A 26,975-nucleotide genomic window follows, 5' to 3' on the forward strand; every position below is an offset into this window, starting at 1 on the left:
TAAAAATTGAAATTGTGTTAAGGATTACAAAACCAAGGCAGGTAAATGGAGGGAAGAAACATCAACCATGAATAACAGATAGGCTCAAGGGGCTGAATGGTCTACTCCAGTTCCCATATACAGATCAGCCAGTTAATGGTGCATCCAGGCTTAGTTATTAGTCTGTGTTGAGAGCTAATCTCTGGCAAGTTGGGGCGCTATAGTTGCAGAAGGTGAATAATGAACCCAGGTTCTTGTGATCTACCAGCAGAGTTGTGTGTGTGTTGGGTGAAGGCACAATCACACTGCGATGAGATGCCAACGCTTTGTCAGGATTCCCACAAACATACCAGTCATTACACTGAAGGTGACTCATCCCTTATGGAACGGGGAGTGAATTAATCAAACTTCCTGATACTTTAACACTGGCGGTAACCTATAACCAGTGGCTCAATCAAATATATCTGAAACTCTTGATATATCTTCTGCCGCACGCTTAGCAACTCTGACATGACATTTTCTTCTCTTCCCCGCTGTTGTCCTAGACTTGGTGATAGATTCTCGAGCCTTGACTTTACTCTTCAAATCCCTCCCTAAAGGCACGGTGACACAATGGATAGCACGGCTGCCTCACAGCACCAGAGACCCAGATTTGATTCCCTTGGGTCACTGTCAGTGTGGGGTTTGCACGTTCTCCCCGTGTCTGTGTGGGTTTCCTCCGGGTGCTCCGGTTTCCTCCCACAGTCTGAAAGACGTGCTGGTTAGGTGCATTGGCCGTGCTAAATTCTCCCTCATTGTACCCGAACAGGCACCGGAGTGTGGCGACTAGGGTATTTTAATAGTAACTTCATTGCAGTGTTCATGCAAGCCTACTTGTGACACTAATAAATGAACTTTGACTTTAAACCTTTCTGCGACCTCTTCCCCTCTCCACCTAAGCAACCTTTTTCAAAACCCATCTTCTCAACCAAACCTCTGACTACTCACGCTAATCTCTTCTAGGACAGTAGTTCACAACCGGTGTGGCGTGAAAAAATGATTCAAAATTCATGCAATTAAATTAAAACTAACCTTTGTCTTGAGCTCTGTGTTTGACATCTCCAGGAGCAGATGAACTTCAGGTCTCCAGGCGCCGGCTGGCAAAGAGCGGCACGCGCGTGGTTTAGATGTTTTACGTTAGTCAGGCCCATGCACACGACCAATGGGACTTGGAGCTGAAGACCAAGGTCCCATGCTCCTGTACAGAAGATGTCCAGAGATGTGCAGGATTGGGTGGTTTGGCCGTGCTAAATGTTCTCTTAGTGTCCGGGGGATTAGCAGGGTAAATATGTGGGGCTGCGGGGATAGGGCTTGGGTGCGATTGTGGTCAGTGCAGACTTGATGGGCTGAATGGCTCCTTCTGCACTGTAGGGATTCTATGATTCTATGAAAAAGGCGCAAAAACCCTGGGGGAAGTGAGAGAGACAGGGAGAGGTAAAAAAAAACAGGCGAGAGGACAGAGAGAAGTTAAAAATAAAGTTCCCAGTGAAGGAAGAAAACCAAGATAATAGTATAGAGATGTGCCATGACAGACAAAGGGTTGGGAACTGCTGTTCTAAAGCTAGCTGTCCATCCCCTCACCCATCTCCATTGTGAATCACCTTGTGGACTTGTTTTACATTGAAATGCAATATATAAATGTCAATTGATGTTTGTGTCAAACACAAATCAACCGCTAGACAAACCCATCCATTCACCAACAGCCATCGTACCAGAGCCAACATCTAGAAATACTCCCACCAAGGGAAGAGTGCGTTATGTTTTTGGGCCGTACACTGGGTGGTCATCACTGTGTCAATCTCATTAACTCCCCTAAGCAAACCTCATGCGTTTTGTGAACCTGACTGCACCTTTAGCTGCCCAATTTCTCTGGGTAAATGAGTCTGAGACCCGGGCAACGGAGAACCCGTACACACTGCCAGGTTACTGGCATTGATAACCCGCCAGGATGTGATTCTTGTCACCTTAGAATGGCACATTGGCCTGTAGGATCAGACCTGGGATATAAACCAACAGACAATGGATTCCAGGTAAATAGAAGAATATTCAATGATAAACAGTGTCACTACAGTAACTTACAAATTTTGCCATCCTTCACTCAGAGATGCAAATCGTCCAGGATTGTACACCTCGAGTTTTCCGAGAATTAAAAGATTAATTTCCAGAACAATAATCCCTTTAAGCTGCACGGGTGCCCAGCCCCATGCAGCACTCCGTAACATGCCATGCACAATGTATATTTCCATAAGGTCATAAGGCATAGGAGCAGAATTAGGCCACTCGGCCCATCGAGTCTGCTCCGCCATTCAATCATGGCTGATATTTTTCTCATCCCCATTCTCCTGACTTTTCCCCATAACCCCTGATCCCCTTATTAATCAAGAACCTATCTATCTCTGTCTTAAAGACACTCAATGACCTGCCCTCCACAACCTCCATGCCGCAAAGAGTTCCGGCATAGGTTTAAGGTGAGAGGGGAGAGATACAAAAGTGTCCAGAGGGGCAATTTTTTCACACAGAGGGTGGTGAGTGTCTGGAACAAGCTGCCAGAGATAGTAGTAGAGGCGGGTACAATTTTGTCTTTTAAAAAGCATTTAGACAGTTACATGGGTAAGATGAGTATAGAGGGATATGGGCCAAATGCGGGCAATTGGGATTAGCTTAGGGGTTTAAACAAAAGGGCGGCAGGGACAAGTTGGACTGAATGGCCTGTTTCCATGCTGTAAACCTCTATGAGATCCACCACTCTCTGGCTGAAGAAATTCCTCCTCATCTCTGTTTTAAAGGATTGTCCCTTTAGCCTGAGGTTATGCCCTCTGGTTCTAGTTTTTCCTTCGAGTGGGAACATCCTCTCCACTCTATCCTAGCCTCGCAGTATCCTGTAAGTTTCAATAAGATCCCTCATCCTTCTAAACTCCAATGAGTACAGACTTACCTGAGGAAGGATGTCCTTGCTATAGAGGGAGTACAGCGAAGGTTTACCAGGCTGATTCCTGGGATGGCAAGACTGTCATATGTGGAAGAGACTAAGTCGGTTAGGATTATATTCACTAGAGTTAGAAGAGCGAGAGGGGATCTCATAGAAACTTCTAAAATTCTAACAGGGTTAGACAGGGTAGAGTCAGAAAGAATGTTCCTGATGGTGGGGGAGTTCAGAACTAGGGGGTCATAGTTTGAGGATAAGGGGTAAACCTTTTAGAACTGAGGTGAGGAGAAATTTCTTCACCCAGAGAGTGGTGAATGTGTGGAATTCACTACGACAAAAAGTAGTTGAAGCCAAAACGTTGTGTGATTTCAAGAAGAAATGAGATATTGGGGCTAAAGGGATCAAGGGTTATGGGGGGAAGGGGGGTCAGGATATTGAATTTGATGATCAGCCATGATCATAATGAATGGCGGAGCAGGCTCGAAGGGCTGAATGGCCTCCTCCTGCTTCTATATTCTATGTTTCTAAAAGTTAGAGGGAAAGTTGTTTCTGACAGTGTTGTGAGTGATCTCGGAAAGATGAGACAGAGGGTATTCAAAGAAAGATTTGTTCTTATTACCGGCAGTCAAGTTTCATCATCTGATTGGACGATGAGTTTTACATTTCACAATTGACTGTGGTGTTGCCAACCTTCCAGGATTGGCCTGGAGTCTGTGGAAATTGGAGATCAAGCTCTGGGATCTTGCTGTGCGTGACTCTGGAGAAACACCATCGGGACATTCATAAAAACTACTTTTTCTGTCATTTTCGTTGAACACGTCCCTTTACAAGAAATAAAAATATTCAAAATGGGGAGGGGAGGCTGTTTTACTGACAGTTTAACATCCAGTTGGTGGAGGAAGGATGTTCATCACAAGGATGGATGTGTTGGCCGACTAATAAAGAACAAAGAACAAAGAAAATTACAGCACAGGAACAGGCCCTTCGGCCCTCCTGCACCGACCATGCTGCCCGTCTGAACTAAAACCCCCTACCCTTCCGGGGACCGTATCCCTCTATTCCCATCCTATTCATGTATTTGTCCAGACGCCCCTTAAAAGTCACTATTGTACCGTAATGGCTGGAGCCTTAGGGAAAGTCATGTGATGAAAACTCCTGGAATACATTTAATCACAGTTGGCAACTCTAATTGGCCATGAGGGGGTGGATGGTGCCACCCATGGGGGACCATCTGATGAAAGCCTGGGGGTAGAGCAGTTGGAGGTCATGTGATGAAACCTCCAGAAACATGTCCAACCAGAGTTGGCAACACTGCTTTCATGTTGTCTGAAAAGAAAAAGCTGAAGGCTCCATCCTGAGCCATCATTCAGCAGAATCCTATCCCTGCAAATCCCTGCCCAGTCTGCAGGAACGGCTTTAGGTAGACTTCACACATTCTGAGGAATGTCCTTGCACTGACACCTTGTTTTTTTGCCATCGGGACTTCACAACTTGTCCATTCTTGCTCGTATCCTGAAACTGTGCCATTACTGATGCACCGTGTCCAATTAATATCAACAAACTTGCTGGGATAAAGCACTCTATTTAAAGCTTCCAGTCACACTGGGGACACGCGCTACCAGACAAACAACTAAAGACAATCACTGGCCTTATCCCTTCTCAACTGCCCGAGACACATTTCCAAAGATGAAAAACTTAAAAGAGGAAGATCAAATTCAGGTGGAAATTATACAGAAAATGGCAGAAGCCTTAGGAGCATTGATATACAGAGGGATCAGAGTGTGCAGGTCCCTGGAACACTGGAAGTGGCAAGACAGGTGGATAAGGTGGTCAAGAAGATATACAGCATGCTTGCCTTCATCGGCCGGGACATTGAGTATAAAAGTTGGCAGGTTATGTTACAGCTATGTAGAACTTTGGTTAGGCTACATTTGGAGTATTGCGTGCAGTTCTGGTCGCCACACTATCAGAAGGACATGGATGCTTTGGAAAAGCAAAGAAGCTTTACCAGGATGTTGCCTGGTCTGGAGGTTTTAAGTATGAGGAGAAGTTGGATAAACTCTGATTGTTTTCATTGGAAAGATGGAGGCTGAGGGGCGACTTAAGAGAAGCCTACAAAATTATGATGGGCTTGGATAGGGTGGATAGTCAGAGGCTTTTTTCCCAGGGTGGAAAGGCCAACTACAAAAGGCGGGTAACCAGACAGATGTCATTGTCCACATTGGTGCAAATGACGTAGGCAGAAAGAGCAGGGAGGTCCTGAGAGAGCAATTCAGGGAGTTGGTTAATAGGCTAAAAAGCAGGGTCTCTAGGGTAGCGATCTCTGGACTACTCCCAGTGCCACAAGCTAGTGAGGCTAGGAACAAGGAGACTGCACAGCTGAAAGCGTGGCTAAAGAACTGGTGCAGGAGGGAGGGTTTCGAATTCGTGGATCACTGGGAAGTCTTCAAGAGAGGATGGCACCTGTACAAGAAGAACGGGTTGCACCTAAACTGGAGGGGTACGAATATCCTAGCTGGGAGTTTTGCTAGTGTGGTTCGGGTGGGTTTAAACTAATGTGGCAGGGGGGTGGGGATCAGAACAATAGGTCAAGAAGCATAGAGGCTGGGGATGGGGTTGGGGCCAAGACAAGGCTATCTAAGAGGAAGGGCATTCTAGGGGAGGATGACCTCAGTGGGCCTGGAGGTCTGGAGTGCATCTGCTTCAATGCAAGGAGCGTCACGGGCAAGACAGACGAGCTTAGAGCCTTAATGCTTGCGTGGAACTTGGATGTGGTTGCAGTGACGGAGACTTGGTTAAAAGAAGGACAGGACTGGCAGCTGAATATTCCGGGGTATAAGTGTTTTAGGCAAGACAGAGGAGGGGCGAGGAGAGGTGGGGGAGTAGCAATGCTGGTTAGGGAGCATATTACAGCGGTACAGAGGGTGGACAATTTGGAAGGGTCAGGTAACGAGTCACTGTGGGTGGAGCTCAGAAACAGGAAGGGCGCAGTCACTATGCTGGGGGTATACTACAGGCCTCCCAACAGCCCACGGGAAGTTGAGGAACGGATATGTAAGGAGATTCTGGACAGGTGCAGAAAAAATAGGGTTGTTGTAGTGGGAGATTTTAATTTCCCTCACATAGACTGGAAATCACTTAGGGCTGGGGGCCTGGACGGGGAAGAATTTATAAAATGTGCACAGGAAGGTTCTTTGGAACAATAGGATATAGTCCAACTAGAAAGGGGGCTATACTGGACCTAGTACTGGGGAATGAGCCCGGTCAGGTCATCAAAGTTGCAGTAGGGGAACATGTGGCAAATAGTGACCACAATTCTGTAAACTTTAGGATAGTAATGGAAAAAGATGAGTGTTGTCCTATGGGTAAGGTACTGAATTGGGGGAAGGCTAACTACAGCCGGATTAGGCAGGATTTGGTGGCTGTTGATTGGGAGAGGCTGTTCGAGGGTAAATCCACATCTGGCATGTGGGAGTCTTTTAAGGAGCAGTTGATAGGACTGCAGGACAGGCATGTGCCTGTAAAGAGGAAGGATAGGAAAGGTAGGATTCAAGAGCCGTGGATAACCAGTGAAACTGTGGGTCTAATCAAAAAGAAAAAAGAGGCATACATGAGGTCCAGGCAGCTAAAAACAGATAGAGCACTGGAGGAATACAGAGAAAGTAGGGACTTAGAAGGGCAAAAAGGGGTCACGAAATGTCCTTGGCAGACAGGATTAAGGAGAATCCTAAGGCATTTTATACATACGTTAGGAACAAGAGGGTTGTTAGGGAAAGAATCGGACCTCTCAGGGACAAAGGAGGGGAATTATGCTTAGAACCAAAGGAAGTAGGAGAGATCCTAAATGAATACTTTGCATCAGTATTCACAAAGGAGAGGGACATGTTGACTGGTATTGTCTCAGAGAGATGTGTTGACCCGTTTGAAAAAATCTCAATTACAAGGGAGGAAATGTTAGGTTTTTTGGTAGCTGCCATCTTGCATCAGGAGTCCGTATGGGTCCTGCAGGCAGGGTGGGGGTGGGGGTGGGGGGGAGGGGGCTAAGTAACCCTCCCACGTACGTGGCATCTACCAGTCAGTGAGAGCTAGGTTTCAAAACACAAAGGTGAGATTGGCAATGTCTTTCACAGATAATGGAAAGGGGTTAAGCTCTCTGTGCGTGTCTATTTTTGTCACCGCTGTTTTTTGAAGAGTTACCGGTCAGACGGTAACGCAGCAACCATCCTGTGGCTGCACTGGTGAAAGCAAATGGAAAATTCTCCGCAGCAACCAATCCCCTTTGGCAGATGATGTCACTGCCCCGGTTGCCTAGGCAACGGCAAATGAATTATTCACAGCAGATAACAAAGGACAGCAGAAGCTGAGGAAACAACATTGACATCTCCTTCATTACCCAAGAACACAAGGTAGCATTAACTGATCCAAGGTAAGTCCTGACTGACTGAGGTTAAATTCTAACGTCTTGGGGCCACTTAAAAATGAATGCAAGATTGCAGTAATTGCTTTCAATGAATGATTACAATTGATGCAACCGAGAGATGGGTATCACCAGCATGATGTTTTTAGTATTATTTACTGCGATGATTTCTAGACCAGCAGTTTATGTACGTCATTGCCCATCTCGGTGCGGTTCCTTCTCCGCAATATTTGATTTAATTTCAAGCGGTTTGAGTGACTGTTCTGGGTGTTGAGTGGATGAATTCTCCGCTTTGCTAGTTGTCTTTATCAGTCAGAATCTCTCTCTCCCTTTCCGTCTCCCTCTCCCTCGTCTGCAGGTGGGGATGCCCTCAGGCACCATGTTCGGGGCGGTGATGCTGGCAGTGGTAACCTGGGCTCTAACCGCCGCTCCCAGCTCCCAGCATCCGGACCAGGTGTCCGAGGCGGACCTCCAGCGCTTGCTGCATGGCGTCATGGAGCAATTGGGCATCGCTCGGCCGAGGGTGGAGTACACGGCTCACCAGGCCCCCAATCTGGTGGGACCGCAGAGTATTGAAGGTAATGGGTTCCAACGATGTTCTGCCAATCGCAGTGAGGCGTGGCCGGGCACCCAAAATCTTTCCCTCTCGATTTGCAAAGCCCTGGAAAATATTGTGAGTGTGGACATCAGATAATAAATTGTAGCTTTTAATAGGGAATTCAAAAGAAACTTCTCCATCCAAAGAGCAGTGGTTAGCACTGCTGCCTCACCGCGCCAGGGGCCTGGGTTCGATTCCCAGTTTGGGTCACTGTCTATACGGAGTCTGCACTTTCTCTCTGTGTCTGCGTGTGTTTCCAGGTGCTCCGGTTTCCTTAAAAACTTCTAAAATTCAATAAAATTTCAAAGAATTCAAAGCACGTAACAGGCCATTCAGCCCAAAAGTATTTATGTTCCACATCAGAGATAGGCAACCTAGGCTAGTGAGTGGGCTACATGAGTGGCCTCCTTCACCTCAGTGGGCCACAAGATTGAAGGTTAGGTGGACTGGCCATGCCAAATTACCCCTTAGTGTCAGGGGGATTATGTGAGGTTACGCGGATTGGGCCTGGGTGGAATTGTTGGCGAGGTTCGATGGGCCGAATGGCCTCCTTCTGCACTATACGGATTTTATGATTCTATGAGAATGTGGAGCTCATTACCACGAGGAATGGGATCGATATCTTTATTTGGAAGATGGGATAAACATATTGGAGAGGAAGTCGAAGGATATGCTGATAGAGAAATAAAATAGGGATGAGAAGATTGTGTGGAACAGTGATGGGTAAACTGCAACATGGGGACCACATGTGGCCCATCTGGGTTCTGAGCGCGGCCCCCACGAGACATTTTGTTGCCCAGGTGCAGGGTTGCCACATTCCGCTGATTCCTGTCCGTGTAGTTTTTTTCCGACCGGTCTGACTGAAGTGATTCACCGTAAAGCAAGGACAAGTGAAGTGAGGTGCGTGCTGATTGCTCACAACACTGACTGCGGGAGCTGTGTGTTCCCTCTGCGTCCAAAGTGTAAATATTTATTTTGCTTTTGCCATTTGAAGTTGATGAGAGTTCTATTAATATAGAAATGATTAAGCATTTCCTATAACTTGTTCTGAAATATTCAGCGTGTATTGAATGTATTTATTCTTATTCATAGGGTCACGGTTAGTGAACAAGCCCGATTTCAATCTTGCGGCCCACTGAGATGAAGGAGGGCCACTCATGCCGCCCACTCACCAGCTGAGGTTGCCCATCGTGGCGTGGAACATAAACACTGTTGGGCTGAATGGCCTTTGTGCTTCTGAGCTTTGTTCACAGGCTGTTCACCTGTGCACAGGTTCTGTGCTTTGAATTCTTTGAAATTTTATTGAATTTTGGAAGATTTTAAGACAAAAGGTTATATTTATAATACAACTGACATAATGACAATAATAAGGAGTCTCACAACACCAGGTTAAAATCCAACAGGTGTATTTGGTAGCACGAGCTTTCGGAGCGTTGCCCCTTCATCAGGTGAGTGGAGAGTTGGGTTCACAAACAGGACATATATAGATACAGACTTAATTGCAAGTTAATGGATGGAATGCGAGTCTTAACAGGTAATCAATTCTTTACAGGTACAGACAATGTGAGTGGAGAGAGGGTTAAGCACAGGTTAAAGAGGCGTAAATTGTCTCAAGTCAGGACCGTTAGTAAGATTTTTGCAAGTCATGTGGGTTACAGGTAGTGTGACATGAACCTAAGATCCCAGTTGAGGCCATCCTCATGTGTGCGGAACTTGGCTATCAGTTTCTGCTCAGCGATTCTGCGTTGTGACCTGTAACCCTCACGACTTGCCGGGGCTTGCAAAATCTCACTAACTGTCCTGGCTGGAGACAATACACATCTCTTTAACCCGTGCTTAACCCACTCTCCACTGACATTGTCTGAACCTGTAAAGACTTGATTACCCGTAAAGACTCGCATTCCAACCATTATCTTGTAATTGAGTTTGTGTCTTTATATGCCCTGTTTGTGAACTGAACTCTTCACTCACCTGAAGAAGGAGCGACACTCCGAAAGCTTGTGCTACCAAATAAACTTGTTGGACTTGGTGTTGTGAGACTTCTTACTGTGCCCAACCCAGTCCAACGCCGGCATCACCACGTCATGGTGACAATATCATGGGATGGCCAAGTTGACAAAGCTGTGGACAGTCATGGTTTCCAGACATTTTTACCAGACCAACTCCCTAAATCTTCTTTCCATTCAACTCTTGATCAGACTGCCATTTTTGGCTCCCATGCTTGCTGGCATTGTTAATGTTTGCCTCTCCACAAGAAACATCCAGCTGCCCGCTCTTAATTATCCTCCCATCTTCAGCATCCCTTTTCTCTGGAAACCCTAAAGTGGTTCCATGCCAAACTCATCCAGATGCAGCCAGCACAGCTGGAGTAATGGCTTCTCTTCCCTCCTTTACACCAGGAGTCCTTCAATTATCTGCCCCTGGCTTTGTCCCTTCCTCTCATCACACTCTTGATGCCGTCATCTGCAGCCACCTGGTCAGATTCTATATAACAACTATATAGAATGGACAGCACAGAAACAGGCCATTCAGCCCAACAGCGGGATTGGAACCCGCAAGCTTCGCACTCAGTGATAATGGGAGGGATTTTAGGGCCTCACTCGTCCTGAAGCCGTAAAATTCCACCCGAGGTCAATGGACCTTCCTGGGCTCCGCCCCTCACCTGCCTCCGACTCCCGTGGCAGGCGGGGCGTGATGCGACTCCCGCCACAAACGCATCTCGGGCGAGGTCGTTCATGCTCTGCTCAGCCGACACAGCTTTGCAGTTATAGCCCCTGGCTAGCTGTAGGAGCTCGTTCGCATATTCCTCCATCGTTTCGCCAGACTGCCGTCGTCGAGTGGCTAAGAGGTAACGAGCGTGTATTTCATTGGGCGGTTTGATATAACGCTTCTTCAGAAGCTCGAGGGCCTTTGTGTAATCGGTGGCCGCACGGATCGCGAGGTAGACAGTGTCACTTACCCTCGCATGGAGGACCCGGAGTCTGTCATCATCTGTGGTGACCGCTGCGGAGGCTGCCAGGTAGTCTTCGAAGCACTTCAGCCAGTGGTCGAAGGTGTTAGAGGCGCCCACCGCACGTGGATCTAGTGTAAGGCGTTCCGGCTTCAGGATCTGCTCCATACTCTCTTTTTTTTTCTCGACGAGAGTTTAACAACAGTAAATAAAATTGATGCGCGTTATCAAACACGAGGCTAGATGCTCGGGAAATAAAGGCTTTTATTTACTGTAATGAAGCAGCCAATAATTATATACACGATCCCAGACTGAGGGGTCCCAGCCAGAGCAGGGACTTTTATACCTCTCCCAGGAGGCGGAGCCCGACTGGGATGTGCCACAACACTACAGTACAAAGGTGTAACAACCCCACCCTAACCCCAACAGCAACAAGTAGCACAACCCAACAGTAACATATGTACATCCTTGTAGTACTGGCCAGACCCTGGCTCAGTACTATCCAGTGGGAACCAACGATGGTTCACCACAGAGTGGTAGAATTCGGGCTGACATTGCTGTACTATTACGGAAAGTCAGTTGGCGAAGGATGATCCTGCAAGCCATAGTATCCGATTTATTTACAGAGTGAAACATTACAAGCCTGTGACTCCTAACCCAACCTCCCCGCACTTTCAGCCTCTGTACATGCGCTCGACTGAAACCACATTTAATGCTCGTCACCTGCGTATAGTTAAAAATAAATAATGTAAAATTAACCAGTGCTAACCACTCAAGCACACCTGACATTATAAATGACACATAATGGGCCTTTTCTTCTTCTTGACAGTTCTTATACTCAAGCTCAGTGTAGGGTTAATGTGGGACTGAGTGCAGTCCCGCCCACACAGTGATGTAAGAAGGCACATGACCCATAGCCAGGATCAGTCTAGAGATGGGTAAAGGCCCAGGACGGGTATCTGTACCCACTTCTGTCTATATCCATAGTTACGAGCTGTTCATAAAAACCGGTTGTTGATGTACTCAAGATTACAAAGTCTACTTCTTGGTGTCCGAAGCAGGATTCTTCTCTCGCGTGTTCTAACCAATGATGGACTGAGAGCCTCTATTTTTTTATTTGTTCATGGAATGTGGGCAACCCTGAGGGCACTTAAGACTCAATCACATTGCTGTGGTTCTGGAGTCACATGTAGGCCAGACCAGGTAAGGATGGCAGATTTCCTTCCCTGAAAGACATTAATGAGCCAGATGGGTTTTTACGTCAATCAGCAGTGGTATTGTGGTCATCGTTAGACTTTTAATTCCAGATTTTTTATTGAATTCAAAGTTCACCATCTACCGCGGTGGGATTCGAACCCGGGCCCCCAGAACATTACCCTGGGTCTCTAGATTACTAGCCCCAGCGACAATACCACTGCCTCTCCTAGAGGCAATATTTACCTATGTCACTAGAGGGTGAACAATGCTGCACAGAAATAGATGTTAGAACTTAAAAGAGATGAGTTCAAAGTGCAGAGATAAGGAAATAATTTGCACCTATGTGCGAAAAGCCTGGGGTTATCTGGATAGGGTAACACCAAAGGAGGGAAACCATATATCTATAGCAGGATAACTGAATGCAGGAGGGTTGGGGCAGCTACCAGCACAACCACACTCAGCTAGACATAACAGGCTCTCCTGAGAACAAGTGGTAACTAAAAGCTAACCTTTTAAAAACTCTGAAAGTGAAGAAATGCTACACTGAACTGAAGAAAGGTTTTCCCAGACTGGAAGAGAACTTATGGCCGGTAATTATGTCCTGGATTTAGCTCATAGAGTTATATAATTCTGGATGTTGTTTGGGAAAGGGTTTGTTTCTCAGAGTTCAGGAATTGTAGGTAGTTGGAACAAGGGTTAACTTCATGACATACTGTGTGTGTAGCCATTATTGTAGTTAAGAGTGCTGCTGTAGTGTATTGTAGTCTTTCTTGTGTATTTTTAAAGTTAATAACTATTCTTTATTAATTGATTACAACAAGACACAACTGTTCCTCACTGGTTTGCATATCTTTCCTCACATTTGACCAAATTGAGAACCAATGTTCCAAATTGCCCTTCTGGGTTACTGAATTTTCTTGCATTTAACAACAGCGAAGTTCCTAACAGACTCCCATCACAGCCTTACTCCTCCTCCCCTTTCTATTCTCCCCTAGCCTCGCAATCCTCAGAGACTGAGATCCTCACACTCCTCTAAATCTGATCTCCTCCGCATCCCAGATTTTAATCATTCCCGGCATTAATGGCTGTGCCTTCAGCTGCTAAAGCAAAAAAATACCGGACGCTGGAAATCTGAAGCTGAAAGTGCTGGAAGCAGGTGTTGCCTGAGCTGCTGAGTGTATCCAAAAAATATGTAACTTATTTTTTCAAATATAGCTCACTAAGGTCATTAGAAAGATCTCTCACTCCATCCCCTTTTTTACCATTGTTTCCCCCACCTAGAGGTTTAAGGGGTGAGAGATGGAACAACCAGACCCTATTATAATTGTTGGTTAATGTGGGCGGCACGGTGGCACAGTGGTCAGCGCTGCTGCCTCACAGCGCCAGGGACCCGGGTTCGGTTCCTGGCTTGGGTCACTGTCTGTGTGGAGTCTGCACGTTCTCCCCGTGTCTGCGTGGGTTTCCTCCGGGTGCTCCGGTTTCCTCCCACAGTCCGAAAGATGTGCTGGTTAGGTGCATTGGCCATGCTAAATTCTCCCTCAGTGTACCCGAACAGGCACCGGAGTGTGGTGACTGGGGGATTTTCACACTAACTTCATCGCAGTGTTAATGTAAGCCTACTTGTGACACTAATCACAGAATCATAGAATCGCTATAGTGCAGAAGGAGGCTATTCAGCCCATCGAGTCTGCACCGATCACGATCCCACCCAGGCCCTATCCCCGTGACCCCATATTTACCCTGTTAAATCCCCCAACATGCAGAGGAGATCACAGTTAGAGGAGTGTGAGGATCTCAGTCGCTGAGGACTGCGAGGCTAGGGGAGAATAGAAAGAGGAGGAAGAGTAAGGCTGTGATGGGAGTTTGTTTGGGGCAATTTATCATGGCCAATCAACCCAACCCGCACATCTTTGGAGTGTGGGAGGAAACCGGAGCACCCGGAGGAAACCCACACAGACACGGGGAGAACGTGCAAACTCCACACACAGACAGTGACCTGAGGCTGGAATCGAACCTGGGTCCCTGGCACTATGAGGCAGCGGTGCTAACCACTGTGCCACCGTGCCGTCTAAAAATAAATAAACTAGTAGCAAAAGCCAGAGGAACTGCTCCAAATTTGGAGCCACAGCCAATATTCCATCCCTAATCTGGAAACACTGGAGGGGACGGCACTCAGCCCATTATTTGAATCCGATAACTCCGCACAGCTCAGGGATCAAACCCAGGAGAGGGAAAAGAGGGAAATGTGAACATTTGACGAGAAAACAAATACGATCTTTGAAAGGGGAAGACAGCACATTTAGAAAACAAACACACCCTATTGATGGAGCTGTACATCCAGACCAATAAATAACCAAGGTAATTACAATGTTCAGCTCCATTCTCCCACAAAGATTAATCTTGGGAATCCAAGCAGAATATGTTTTTATTTTGTTGTTGCATTATCACCAACTAAAGTTGTCCTTTTCATGATAGTTCGAAGGTTTCTCCTGTGCAGTTTCACCCATATTGATAAAAGCAAATTACTACGGATGCTGGAATCTGAAACAGAAACAGAAAATGCTGGAAAATCTCAGCAGGTCTGACAGCATCTGTGGAGAGAGAATAGAACCAACGTTTCAAGTCTAGATGGCCCTCAACTAGGGTTATCTTGTCTGCTTTCTTGCATCTTTGTAGAAATTTGATGTCTGTGTCGATATGCACGATCTCCTTGGAGATCCTCTCCACTTGGAGCCGGCAGTTTGCGGTGTCTATAGTAGCCATCCACATCATCTAGGGTTATCCAGGCTCGAAACGTTGGCTCTATTCTCTCTCCACACAGATGCTGTCAGACCTGCTGAGATTTTCCAGCATTTTTGTTTCAATATTGATATCCGCATTCCCATTTCACGGGAATGCCTTGTGCTGTGATTACGAATGAGTGTTATAGTTGTTAAACAGGAACAGGATGTAGTTCTCTGATATTGCTGAAGGAAAGCTCCTCTTACACAGAATATTTCTCTCCGGTGTTGTCTTTAGGAGGTGCCCATGAAGGATTGCAACACCTGGGTCCCTACGGCAACATCCCCAACATCGTGGCAGAGCTTACCGGAGACAACATACCAAAGAATTTTAATCAGGATCAAGGATATCCTAATCCACCTAACCCCTGTCCTTTGGGAAGAAAAGGTAATTCATCTGCCTCAGGATTTCACTTTTGACACAAGCATCTACATGGAAGAGCAAATGAAAACTTATGACATGCAAACATACAAATTAGGAGCAGGCGTTCCTCGAGCCTGGGATGGCAGGTCTGTCATATCAGGAAAGACTAAGTTGGTTAGGATTGTATTCACTGGAGTTTAGAAGAGTGAGGAGGATGCAAAGATGCTTCAATGTGATTTGGACAGGCTGAGTGTGTGGGCATCTGCATGGCAGATGCAGCATAATGTGGATAAATGTAGCAATAATAGGCAGACAAATTATTGCTTGAATGGGCGTAAATTGAGGGAGGTGGATACTCAACGAGACCTTGGAGTCTTCAAGCAGCAGTCGCTGAAAGTGAGAGGCAGGTACAGCAGGCAGCAAAGAAGGCAAATGTTATGGTGACCTTCATAGCGAGAGGATTTGAGTATAGGGAAAGGGATGTTTTGGTGCAATTGTACAGGGTGTTGGTGAGGCCACACCTGGAGTATTGTGTGCAGTTTTGGTGTCCTTATCTGAGGAAGGATGTCCTTGCTATAGAGGGAGTACAGCGAAGGTTTACCAGGCTGATTCCTGGGATGGCAGATCTGTCATATGAAGAGAGACTAAGTAGGTTAGAATTATATTCATTGGAGTTTAGAAGAGTGAGAGGGGATCTCATCAAAATTCATAAAATTCTAACAAGTTTAGACAGGGTAGATTCAGAAAGAATGTTCCCGGTGGTGTGGGAGTCCAGAACTAGGGGTCATAGTTTGAGGATAAGGAGTAAACCTTTTAGGACTGAGGTGAGGAGAAATTTCTTCACCCAGAGGGTGGTGAATGTGTGGAATTCACTACCACAGAAAGTAGTTGAGGCCACAACAGTGGTTAGCACTGCTGCCTCAAAGCGTCAGGGACCCAGGTTCAATTCCGGCCTCAGGTCACTGTCTGTGTGGAGTTTGCACATTCTCCCCATGTCTGCGTGGGTTTCCTCCCACAGTCCCACAGATGTGCGGGTTAGGTTGATTGGCCATGCTAAATTGACCCTAGTGTCAGGGGGGTTTGCAGGGTAAATTGTGGGGTTACAGGAATAGGTCTTGGGTGGGATTGTGGTCAGTGCAGACCCGATGGGCCGAATGGCCTCCTTCTGCACTGTAGGGATTCGGTGATTGTGTGATTTCAAGAAGAAATTAGATGTAGCTCTTGGGGCTAAAGGGATCAAGCGATATGTGGGGAGGGATCAGGATATTGAATTTGATGATCAGCCATGATCAAAATGAATGGCGGAGCAGGCTCGAAGGGCCGAATGGCCTATTCCTGCTTCTAGTTTCTATGAATCTGCTCCACCATTCAATAAGATCATGGCTGATCTGATTATAATCTCAACTCCTCCACATCCGCCCAATAACCTTTCAGCAACTTCCTTATCAAGAACCTATCTACCTCTAGCTCAAAGACTCTGCTCCCAGGACAATTATTCTACTTTTGTAATAGTATCTTTTCAACATTTTAATTTGCACATTAAACCTTACTTTGATATTGGTAAGAATACTTCACTGCAATTCACCCAAGGCATTGATTGAATGTTAAGATTTCCCACGTGTCCACTTGCACTTGTACCTGCGCCTGTCCTTCGCAGTTGTCAAGCTATGAAACCCACAACCGTTTCTGGGATGCAGGTAAATATCGAGATTCAGAAACTGTTGTCAGTGAGTCAGTCCCTCCCACGATGCACTGCGGATCTCCACAGAGGGAAACCTTCAGAAACCACTCAAATTGAAATCACCTTTCATTTTTATGCTCTAGAAATCCTTGAAGATGCCATAGCTTGCTTGGTGAGCTGGAAATTGAGTTTTAAGGATCTACTAAGGGAGGGAGTGAGGAATCACTGGTAACAGCTTCTGAATTTCTACATTAAAAATGGAAGGAGTGGGAATTGGACAAATCAAGGACTTTCCTCTTGGACCCACCCAGACTCTCCCTCAGACTCATCCTTTACAGTTACATGATTAAACATTTGTTCTGGGGATGTGGTGTCACTAGCTGGGTCAGTATTCATTAACTAATTGTCCTGGAACTAACCATATTTCAGAAGTCATTTTAAGAGTCAACCACATTGCTGTGCCTCTGGAGTCACATGTAGGCCAGGTAAGGATGACAGATTTCCTTCCCTAAAGGGACGTTAGCGAACCAGATGGGTTTTTCTGACAGATGACAATTGTTTCACCGTCATCAGTAGACTTTTAGTCCCAGATTCTTATTGAACTCAAATTTCACCATCCTTTTTTTTATTCATTCGTGGGACATGGGCGTCGCTGGCTGGCCAGCATTTATTGCCCATCCCTAGTTGCCCTTGGAGGGCAGTTGAGAGTCAACCACATTGCTGTGGCTCTGGAGTCACGTGTAGGCCAGATCGGGTAATGACGGCAGATTTCCTTCCCTAAAGGACATTAGTGAACCAGATGGGTTTTTCCGACAATCGACAATGGTTTCATGGTCATCAGTAGATTCTTAATTCCAGATATTTTTTATTGAGTTTAAATTCCACCATCTGCCACGTGTGGGATTTGAAGCCAAAACCCGAGAACATTAGCTGAGTTTCTGGATTAATAGGCCATTGTCTCCCCATTTGAATCTATGTCCCCAGAGCATTACCCTCTGTCTCTGGATGACCAATCTGCGCCACTGCTTCCCCATTCATCCCCTTTGAAGATTGGGTGGGTGGGTGAGGAGGGGGAAGGGACACTCTTGTTTTTGGTTGGTGACACTGGAGCAGTGTCTCCTTATTGGTTATTTGAGAAAAGGCTTCATGCTTAAGTGAGGTGTGAGTGAAAGCCCAAGGTTATTTAATGATGCGAAATGGAGCTCGCTTGCCTATGAAACAACTCTTCAAACTGCCATTAACAACATGGTAAATGGTCCCTAAACATTCTCGCCACCATCACCCACTGAATTGTGTACCAATGACAAAATAGACTGCAATGACTTGCCAGGGCTCCTTTGACAACTCCCTTGGGAGTTGGGTTGGCACAGGGACACAGTGGTTAGCACTGCTGCTTCACAGCGCCAGGGACCCGGGTTTGATTCCCGGTTTGGGTCACTGTCTGTGTGGAGTTTGCATGTTCTCCCCATGTCTGCGTGGGTTTCCTCCGGGTGCTCCGGTTTCCTCCCACATTCTGAAAGACGTGCTGGTTAGGGTGCATTGACCCAAACAGGCGCCGGACTGTGCCGATTAGGGGAATTTCACAGTAACTTTATTGCAGTGTTAATGTAAGCTTTACTTGTGACTAATAAATAAACTTTACTTCAAAACTGCAACAGCCACCACCTAGAAGGCAGCAGATGTGTGGGAACACCATCGCCTGCAAATTTCCCCCCAGTCACACACCATCCCAACTTGTTATTATATCGGCCATCCATTCACTGTGCCTGGGTCTAAATCCCTGCCTATCAGCATTGTGGGTGTACCTACATCACAGGGACTGCAGCGGTTCAAGAAGGCGGCTCACCACCACTTTCTCATGGGCGACCACAGGGGTGGGTAATGCATGCTGGCCTAGCCAGCGACACCCACGGCCCATAAATGAATGAATTCACAGGCTTCAAGGTAAGGTTGATGTGTAAGATGATGCACCACTCAGGAAGGTGTATGATTGTTTTCAGCTGTCGAAGGATGCTTGGAACATACGCCTGATACAGCCAAATTCAGCAGTGACTACCAACTCCACCAGCGGCTCTTTGACCCTCAGCATGATTACCCAGCCATGGGAAAGTGGGTAAGTGTCCTCTCTATTTCATTTCATATCCTCACTAGACAATTGTAATGACAAGGTGTCTTACAGAACACTGAGAGGCCTGGATAGAGTGGAGGTGGAGAGGACGTTTCCACTAGTGGGAGAGACTATAACTCGAGGGCACAACCTCAGAGTGAAGGGACGCTCCTTTAAAACTGAGATGAGGAGGAATTTCTTCAGCCAGAAGGTGGTGAATCTGTGGAACTCTTTGCCGCAGAAGGCTATGGAGGCCAGGTCATTGAGTGTCTTTAAGACAGAGATAGATAGGTTCTTGATCAATAAGGGGATCAAGGCTTGGGCGGCCCGGTGGCACAGTGGTTAGCACTGCTGCCTCACAGCGCCAGGGACCCGAGTTCGATTCCCGGCCTCAGGTCACTGTCTGTGTGGAGTTTGCATGTTATCCCCGTGTCTGCGTGGGTTTCCTTTGGGAGCTCCGGTTCCTCCCACAGTCCAAAGATGTGCGGGTTAGGTGGATTGGCCATACTAAATTGCCCCTTAGTGTCAGGGGGACGAGCTAGGGTAAACTGCATGGGGTGATGGGATAGGGTCTAAGTGGGATTGTGGTCGGTGCAGACTCGATGGGCCAAATGGCCTCCTTCTGCATTGTAGGGATTCTATGTTACGGGGAGAAGGCAGGAGAATGGGATGAGAATCAAATTAGCCATGATTGAATGTCAGAGCAGACTCGATGGGCCGAATGGCCTAATTCTGCTCCTATATCTTACAGTCTTATGATCTCCACGTCTTATTTGGGCAGCTCATTTGGCTAAACCAACATAATTGTGTTGCTGTAACTATTGGAGACGTTGACTGACCCCAGTTCACTGAGTAAATACCATTTTTATTCAAGTTGGTCATTTTAATTTGTTTAGAAGTCAAATTGCATCCTGTGCTCCAGAAATATTGTTATTTCAATAGGCAGGCCGGTGACGGCAAGATCTAACATCATATAAACAATATCTTTTTTTTAAAAATGACGTCTGAAAGGATTGTAGATGGAGCAACACGATATTCTTACTGTGATTGTGGAGATGGATATAAAGGCTGTTAGAACAACTCTGGAGAATAAAGCCTTGATTTTACCGGCACTCCCGCCCCAAAATCGAGGCGGGCGAGGCTCGCCGAACGGCATTCTCCGTTGGCCTCGAGCGTGATCTTACGAGCCTCAGGCGGACGTGCCGGTAACATTTCCGGCCTAAACGTCTGACAAGGGGGGGAATCAGCATTTCCTTACGAGTGATTTCTACTGGAACACCAGCTCCGACCTGCTCTCAATTCCCCATTCAGAATGGGTTTATTCTGGTACCAGCTTTAAGAGAACTCCCTTCTGTGTGAGGATGCAGGGTGAATAGAAATGAAAAAATACAGTTCACTTCATCTGTAAAATCAATTTAATACATCACTAACGGTCCCAAATAATGATTAAGCCTCACAGACTTAAACCAGGAATGTCTGAAAATCCAGTCCATCTCTCAGCTACACGAGAACAATAAAACAAAGTTGACTGAGGTTTCAGTCGAGTGTCCAGGACATTTCTTTGTGAGTCCAAGAGTCACATAAATTGTAGTTTATAAGTTCATACGATATAGGAGCAGAACACACCCAAGACAGGTACAGCATGGGATTAGATACAGAGTAAAGCTCCCTCGACACTGTCCCCATTAAACACTCCCAGGACAGGTACAGCATGGGATTAGATACAGAGTAAAGCTCCCTCGACACTGTCCCCATTAAACACTCCCAGGGCAGGTACAGCACGGGGTTAGATACAGAGTAAAGCTCCCTCGACATTGTCCCCATCAAACACTGATGTGGAGATGCCGGCGTTGGACTGGGGTAAACACAGTGGGAAGTTTGACAAACAGGGCATATAAAGACACAAACTCAATTTACAGAATAATGGTTGGAATGCAAATACAGCTAATCAAGTCTTTAAGATACAAACAATGTGAGTGGAGAGAGCATTAAGACAGGTTAAAGAGATGTGTATTGTCTCAAGACAATACACATCTCCCCAACCTGTCCCGATGCTCTCTCCACTCACATTGCCTGCACCCCAAAGACCCGATGTGGAGATGCCGGCGTTGGACTGGGGTAAACACAGTAAGAAGTTTAACAACACCAGGTTAAAGTCCAACAGGTTTATTTGGTAGCAAAAGCCACACAAGCTTTCGGAGCCCGAAGGGGCTTAGAGCTCCGAAAGCTTGTGTGGCTTTTGCTACCAAATAAACCTGTTGGACTTTAACCTGGTGTTGTTAAACTTCTCAAAGACCCGACCAGCTGCAAACATTCGCATTCCAACCACCACTCTGTAAATTGAGTTTGTGTCTCCACATGCCCCGCCTGCGAACAGAACTCCCACCCACCTGAAGAAGGGGCTTAAGGCTCCGAAAGCCCGTGTGGCCCCCGCCACCAAATAAACCTGTTGGACTTTAACCTGGTGTTGTTAAACTTCTTACGTTACAAATGATAAACGGACTTATTAAGGTTGCTTGTGTTAAATTGGTGTCATAGCAAGAAAGAAACACAAAAGAAAATGCTGGAGGTTTTCATATCTTTTAAGATTTCTTACAAACAATATGCTCTGGTAAATATGTTTGAACTTGTGCCTAAATTCCTTCACAGAACAAGAATGGGATGTACGGAAATGTGAAAGGTACTCCAGGAAGGAGAAGAAGGGTAATCTTTCTTGAATTTATTTTCTGTGGCTGGTTCTTTCTGCTTGTAACCGAACCCAAATATTATTTTGAAATAGTTACCAAAAATCTTCAATTTATTCCCCAAACTGGCTCCGAAAAGTTTCATCTGATATCCCAAAAATGGACAGGTCTGTGAATTACTGCACACTTGCTGTTTGGGTGGCACGGTGGCACAGTGGTTTGCACTGCTGCCTCACAGTGCCAGGGACCCAGGTTTGATTTCCGGCTTGGGTCACTGTCTTCATGGAGTATGCACGTTCTCCCCGTGTCTGTGTGGGTTCCCTCCGGGTGCTTTGGTTTCCTCCCACAGTCCAAAAGACGTGCTGGTTAGGTACATTGGCCGTGCTAAATTCTCCCTCAGTGAACCTGAACGGGCACCGGAGTGTGGTGACTAGGGGATTTTCACAGTAACTTCATTGCAGTGTCAATGTAAGCCTACTTGAGACACTATGAAATAAATAAAGAGTGAAAGAGCGAAGAGGGAAAATTAACCAATATTTAATGATTGCTTTCCATTCCCCAGTAGAATAGTGAAGATTTTTTTTATATCAAAAGTAAGTTTTGAAGAATATTTGCACAGAATCAGATTTTGTTTTAAACAAGGCATGAGGGAACCAGATGAGCCATTGAATTTACTCACTGACTCTTCATTTTTTGATTTAAACACAGACCCATCTGATAAAATGTCTTTTTTTTATTCGTTCATGGGATGTGGGTATCGCTGGCTGGGCCAGCATTTATCACCCATTCCTGAGGGCAGTTAATAGTCAACCACATTGTTGTGTCTCTGGAGTCACATATAGGCCAGACCAGGTAAGGATGGAAGATCTCCCTCCCAAAAGGACATTAGTGAACCAGATGGGTTTTTACAACAACTGACAATGGTTTCATGGTCATCAGTAGATTCCTAATTCTAGATTTTTATTGAATTCAAATTTCAGCATCTGCCGTGGTGGGATTCGAACCCGGGTTATCTGAACGTTAGCTGAGTTTCTGGATTAATAGTCTCGCGATAATACCACCAGGCCATCGCCTCCTCATGGTGGGATTTGAATCCTGGGTGATCTGTAGTTTTGAACGTGCCTATCTGAGTTCCTATTTCATATGCTAATGATCCTGTATTAACCTCCTGAGTTTTTGATGTAGGCTTCTGAATAAATGTGAACACAAGCTAGAAATAGTGCCAAAGCTATGACTCAGGGCGGCACGGTAGCACAGTGGTTAGCACTGCTGCTTCACAGCTCCAGGGTCCCGGGTTCGATTCCCGGCTCGGGTCACTGTCTGTGTGGAGTTTGCACATTCTCCTCGTGTTTGCGTGGGTTTCCTCCGGGTGCTCCGGTTTCCTCCCACAGTCCAAAGATGTGCGGGTTAGGTTGATTGGCCAGGTTAAAATTGCCCCTGAGATGCATAGATTAGAGGGTAGGGCCTGGGTGGGATTGTAGTCGGTGCAGACTCGATGGGCCGAATGGTCTCCTTCTGCACTGTAGGGTTTCTATGATTTCAGTGGCTGCATATTAATTAATATTTCCTCTGTACTTATCTTCCCAATTTTGCCACTCTCTTTTTAGAATTTCTGATTGTCTTTTCTCTCTCCTACCTCTCTGACCTGTAGTGGCTGCTGTAATTTAGCCCCCTTTCCCTATTCTGTAGCTATTGAGAAGTCACACACTTTTAAACAGGACTCATGCTTTCCTTTTCTTCGTTTCAAGTTGCTTAGATCAAATCTGATTTTTTAAATTTCTATTTTCTGTTATTTAAATAATTGAATTCTAGTTACTGAATAATTTCAAACCGTTTAGCGCTAACATCAAGCTCCTCAACATTCTTTTTACACAAGCAAAACTTGAATATAAAGTGGCTCATAGAAAATAATAACTTCTATTAGAGATAGCAGTCTGACCACGATAGGTTTATGCAATATCACCCAGAGCAGCAACAAGATTTATACCCACGAATATTTTATTATCCATCTGTAATGGTCCTCAGGGATGTACATCCCTGAGGACCATTAGAGATGGATAATAAAATGTAGGTCTTTCTACTAACAATGTACACCCTGAGAATGTTTGTTGCCCAATGACACTTCTGCCATGTGCAAATGGGCCATGTAACGAGCTCAACTGGTTATCTTTAACCTGTTGTTGTGAGACTTCTTAAAGTCCAACAGGTTTATTTGGAATCACGAGCTTTGAAGTGCTGCTCCTTCATCAGGTGAGTCAGCTGATGAAGGAGCAGCGTTCCGAAAGCTTGTGATTCCAAATAAACCTGTTGGACTTTAACCTGGTGTTGTGAGACTTCTTACTATGCCTACCCCAATACAACGCCGACATCTCCACATCATGGTTATCTTTAAAACATACTCAGGATTGTTCAGTACAGGCTGCCCAATTGCAGAATTACGTCTAACTGTGGACTATAACAGCGACTGCTGATACTGTTCCATTTCTTAAGTTTAGATAAACTATAAGTCAACAACACCTTGAGGTATTAATAAACTACTTCAGTTAACCCAAACCTTCCAATTATTTCATGAAATTGAAGTCAGGCAAAATTGAAAGCATTTTTGTTTGGAGCCATTAATCAACCAGTAAGTCAGTGAAAAACAACAGAGCTCTTCCATTTTATGACAGACTGATTATCCACAGCTACTGAATTATTGATTGCAGCAAACCAAGGAAGATGCTAACTCAAAATTGAGCATTTCTCAAGAAGAAAAAAGACTCACCATGCCCTGCTAAGCTGGCAGCTAGCTCTAACTTCACACTGTTACATTGTTAGTTGCTTAACTACCTGCAGTTCAGAAATGATGTATGATAAAGAGAGTGGGGGGAAAAATGAACACCTTAAGATATAAATTAAAGAATATAAAAGTTTTTCAATGGAGTCAAGATGGTCATTGTAGACAAGTGGATTTCTTTTGGCAGAAGGATGAAACAGGCACTAAATAGATGCAATGTGACTAAGACTACCCTATTTGAAAGGCTGGATTCAGTGCATAATTTTCATTCCCTAAATGTGGATTGCCACAATGTAAATTTGCCCAGAGGCACTAAACCAGAAATGTGTGTGTTTACACTCAAATGTTAATCAGATGCAATTTTGGCAAAGCAGTGTGTGAGAGCTCCTTCCACCCACTTACGCTAAATGTATGAACTGATTTGGCTGTTATACAACAGCATCTTGCAGGATGGCTCAAGGGTGCGCAGATTCTCAGATGTGGAGATGCCGGCGTTGGACTGGGGTAAGCACAGTAAGAAGTCTCACAACACCAGGTTAAAGTCCAACAGGTTTATTTGGTAGCAAATACCATAAGCTTTCGGAGCAGAGCTCCCTCTGCTCCGAAAGCTTATGGTATTTGCTACCAAATAAACCTGTTGGACTTTAACCTGGTGTTGTGAGACTTCTTACAGATTCTCAGATGCAGCACTTGGTGAAAAAGGTCCAGAGTAGGAGGAATGTTACACAATGGGAAACAATGCTACTTCAAGCTCCTGTCCCTCTCTCCTAGTTAGTGCTGTTCTATCTGGCTTTGGGACCTCCTCCAGGATGTGACTCCTATGAAGGTTTAATCGCACAGCAATTCTTGTTTGTCAGCAAAGTTTTCAGAGTTTTTGGAATGTTTGGATATGGGATGTATCTGTAGTTCCTATTGTATTTGAGGTTCTCTCTGCAGTAGCACAAACCTCAGGACATCAAATCACTAGCAGAGCTTTAAACAGCACTTGATTTTCCACAGTAACTTCATTGAAGTTTTAATGTAAGCCCACTTAATAAATAAACTTAAATTTGAAATAGACCAAGGCAGCATTAATTCCCAAACTGGTTTCCGTTGGGAGAGGGCATCAATTGAAGTGCTAGCTGCCAAAATACAGTGCAGTCTCTTTAATAAGTGCTAACGGGCATTTTAAGTGGCAATCAGGTTAACAAGTCTTCAGTGCACTGTTCCTGGCACAGGTGTCAACATCCTAAGATGGCACCTTGCTAAAAGGTTGGGCTGAACCCATTTCCGCAGACTGTCAATCTGAACATACTGTTGGAAACGACCCCAAAGCAAACGTAAAGTTTAAACTATATTATTTCAATATAGGACGTCAGATTTAAAAATGATCCTTTTGTTTCCAGAGTGTCAACCCGTACCTGCAAGGGAAGAGACTCAACAACGTTGTCGCCAAGAAATCAGCTCCTCATTTCTCTGAAGAGGACAGACATGCCAAGGAGTAGATCAATTATCAAATCTAAAACAACTCCACATCTTGTTGCATAGGATGCGGATCTATCATCACATCGAAGATCATAAAGCTATGATGTGCACTGTTTATGAGTAGCTAACAAGTAAAAGTCTGGCTGTTTGTGTCAATGGCAGTGATGGCAGCTTAGATTTGCAACAGTGCCTTGATAGTTGCATTAATATTAATTGAGCAAGACTCTACTAGAATGGTAATAAATGTTTAACTAACTTAACGCATTTGGAAATTAATCAAATTTTGAACGGTTCTAATTTTAATGTCAGTCAGTCATCTGGATTTTCATTTTACTGCACACTGACAAACTATATTTGTTAACTAACAATACACATTAATACCCAGAACTTCAAGTCAGTAGCTTCACATCTCTAGTGCAGACTTAAGAACATAATAGGAGCAGGAGTAGGCCATCTAGCCCCTCAAGCCTGCCCCGCCATTCAATAAGATCATGGCTGATCTGAAGTGGATCAGTTCCACTTACCCGCCTGATTCCTATAACCCCTAATTCCCTTACCGATCAGGAATCCATCTATCCGTGATTTAAACATATTCAACGAGGTAGCCTCCACCACTTCAGTGGGCAGAGAATTCCAGAGATTCACCACCCTCTGAGAGAAGAAGTTCCTCCTCAATTCTGTCCTAAACTGACCCCCCTTTATTTTGAGGCTGTGCCCTCTAGTTCTAGTTTCCTTTCTAAGTGGAAAGAATCTCTCCTCTACCCTATCCAGCCCCTTCATTATCTTATAGGTCTCTATAAGATCCCCCCTCAGCCTTCTAAATTCCAACGAATACAAACCCAATCTGCTCAGTCTCTCCTCATAATCAACACCCCTCATCTCTGGTATCAACCTGGTGAACCTTCTCTGCACTCCCTCCAAGGCCAATATATCCTCCCGCAAATAAGGGGACCAACACTGCACACAGTATTCCAGCTGCGGCCTCACCATGCCCTGTACAGATGCAGCAAGGC

The 26,975-nt window shown here is 45.5% G+C and overlaps 1 protein-coding gene across 1 annotated transcript; it reads left to right on the forward strand.

Moving 5' to 3' along the window:
- Positions 1–7,282: 7,282 nt before the first annotated feature.
- On the forward strand, positions 7,283–26,220 carry scg5 (secretogranin V). The gene is made up of 6 exons (XM_078215321.1): positions 7,283–7,370; positions 7,720–7,939; positions 15,125–15,274; positions 18,932–19,044; positions 21,688–21,741; positions 25,884–26,220. The coding sequence occupies exons 2-6, from the start codon at positions 7,726–7,728 to the stop codon at positions 25,980–25,982; spliced, it is 630 nt and encodes a 209-aa protein (XP_078071447.1). The 5' UTR covers positions 7,283–7,370; positions 7,720–7,725; the 3' UTR covers positions 25,983–26,220.
- Positions 26,221–26,975: the final 755 nt, after the last annotated feature.

The sequence above is a fragment of the Mustelus asterias genome, chromosome 6 (assembly GCF_964213995.1).
Source record: "Mustelus asterias chromosome 6, sMusAst1.hap1.1, whole genome shotgun sequence".
NCBI lineage: Eukaryota > Metazoa > Chordata > Chondrichthyes > Carcharhiniformes > Triakidae > Mustelus > Mustelus asterias.

Excerpts from the sequence above, each read along its gene's own strand:
- scg5 (XM_078215321.1), top strand. The coding sequence starts at position 7,726 with ATGCCCTCAGGCACCATGTTCGGGGCGGTGATGCTGGCAGTGGTAACC. Across the intron at positions 7,940-15,124 it reads GGGACCGCAGAGTATTGAAG|GAGGTGCCCATGAAGGATTG; the intron begins GTAATGGGTTCC and ends TGTTGTCTTTAG. Across the intron at positions 21,742-25,883 it reads CTCCAGGAAGGAGAAGAAGG|AGTGTCAACCCGTACCTGCA; the intron begins GTAATCTTTCTT and ends TTTTGTTTCCAG.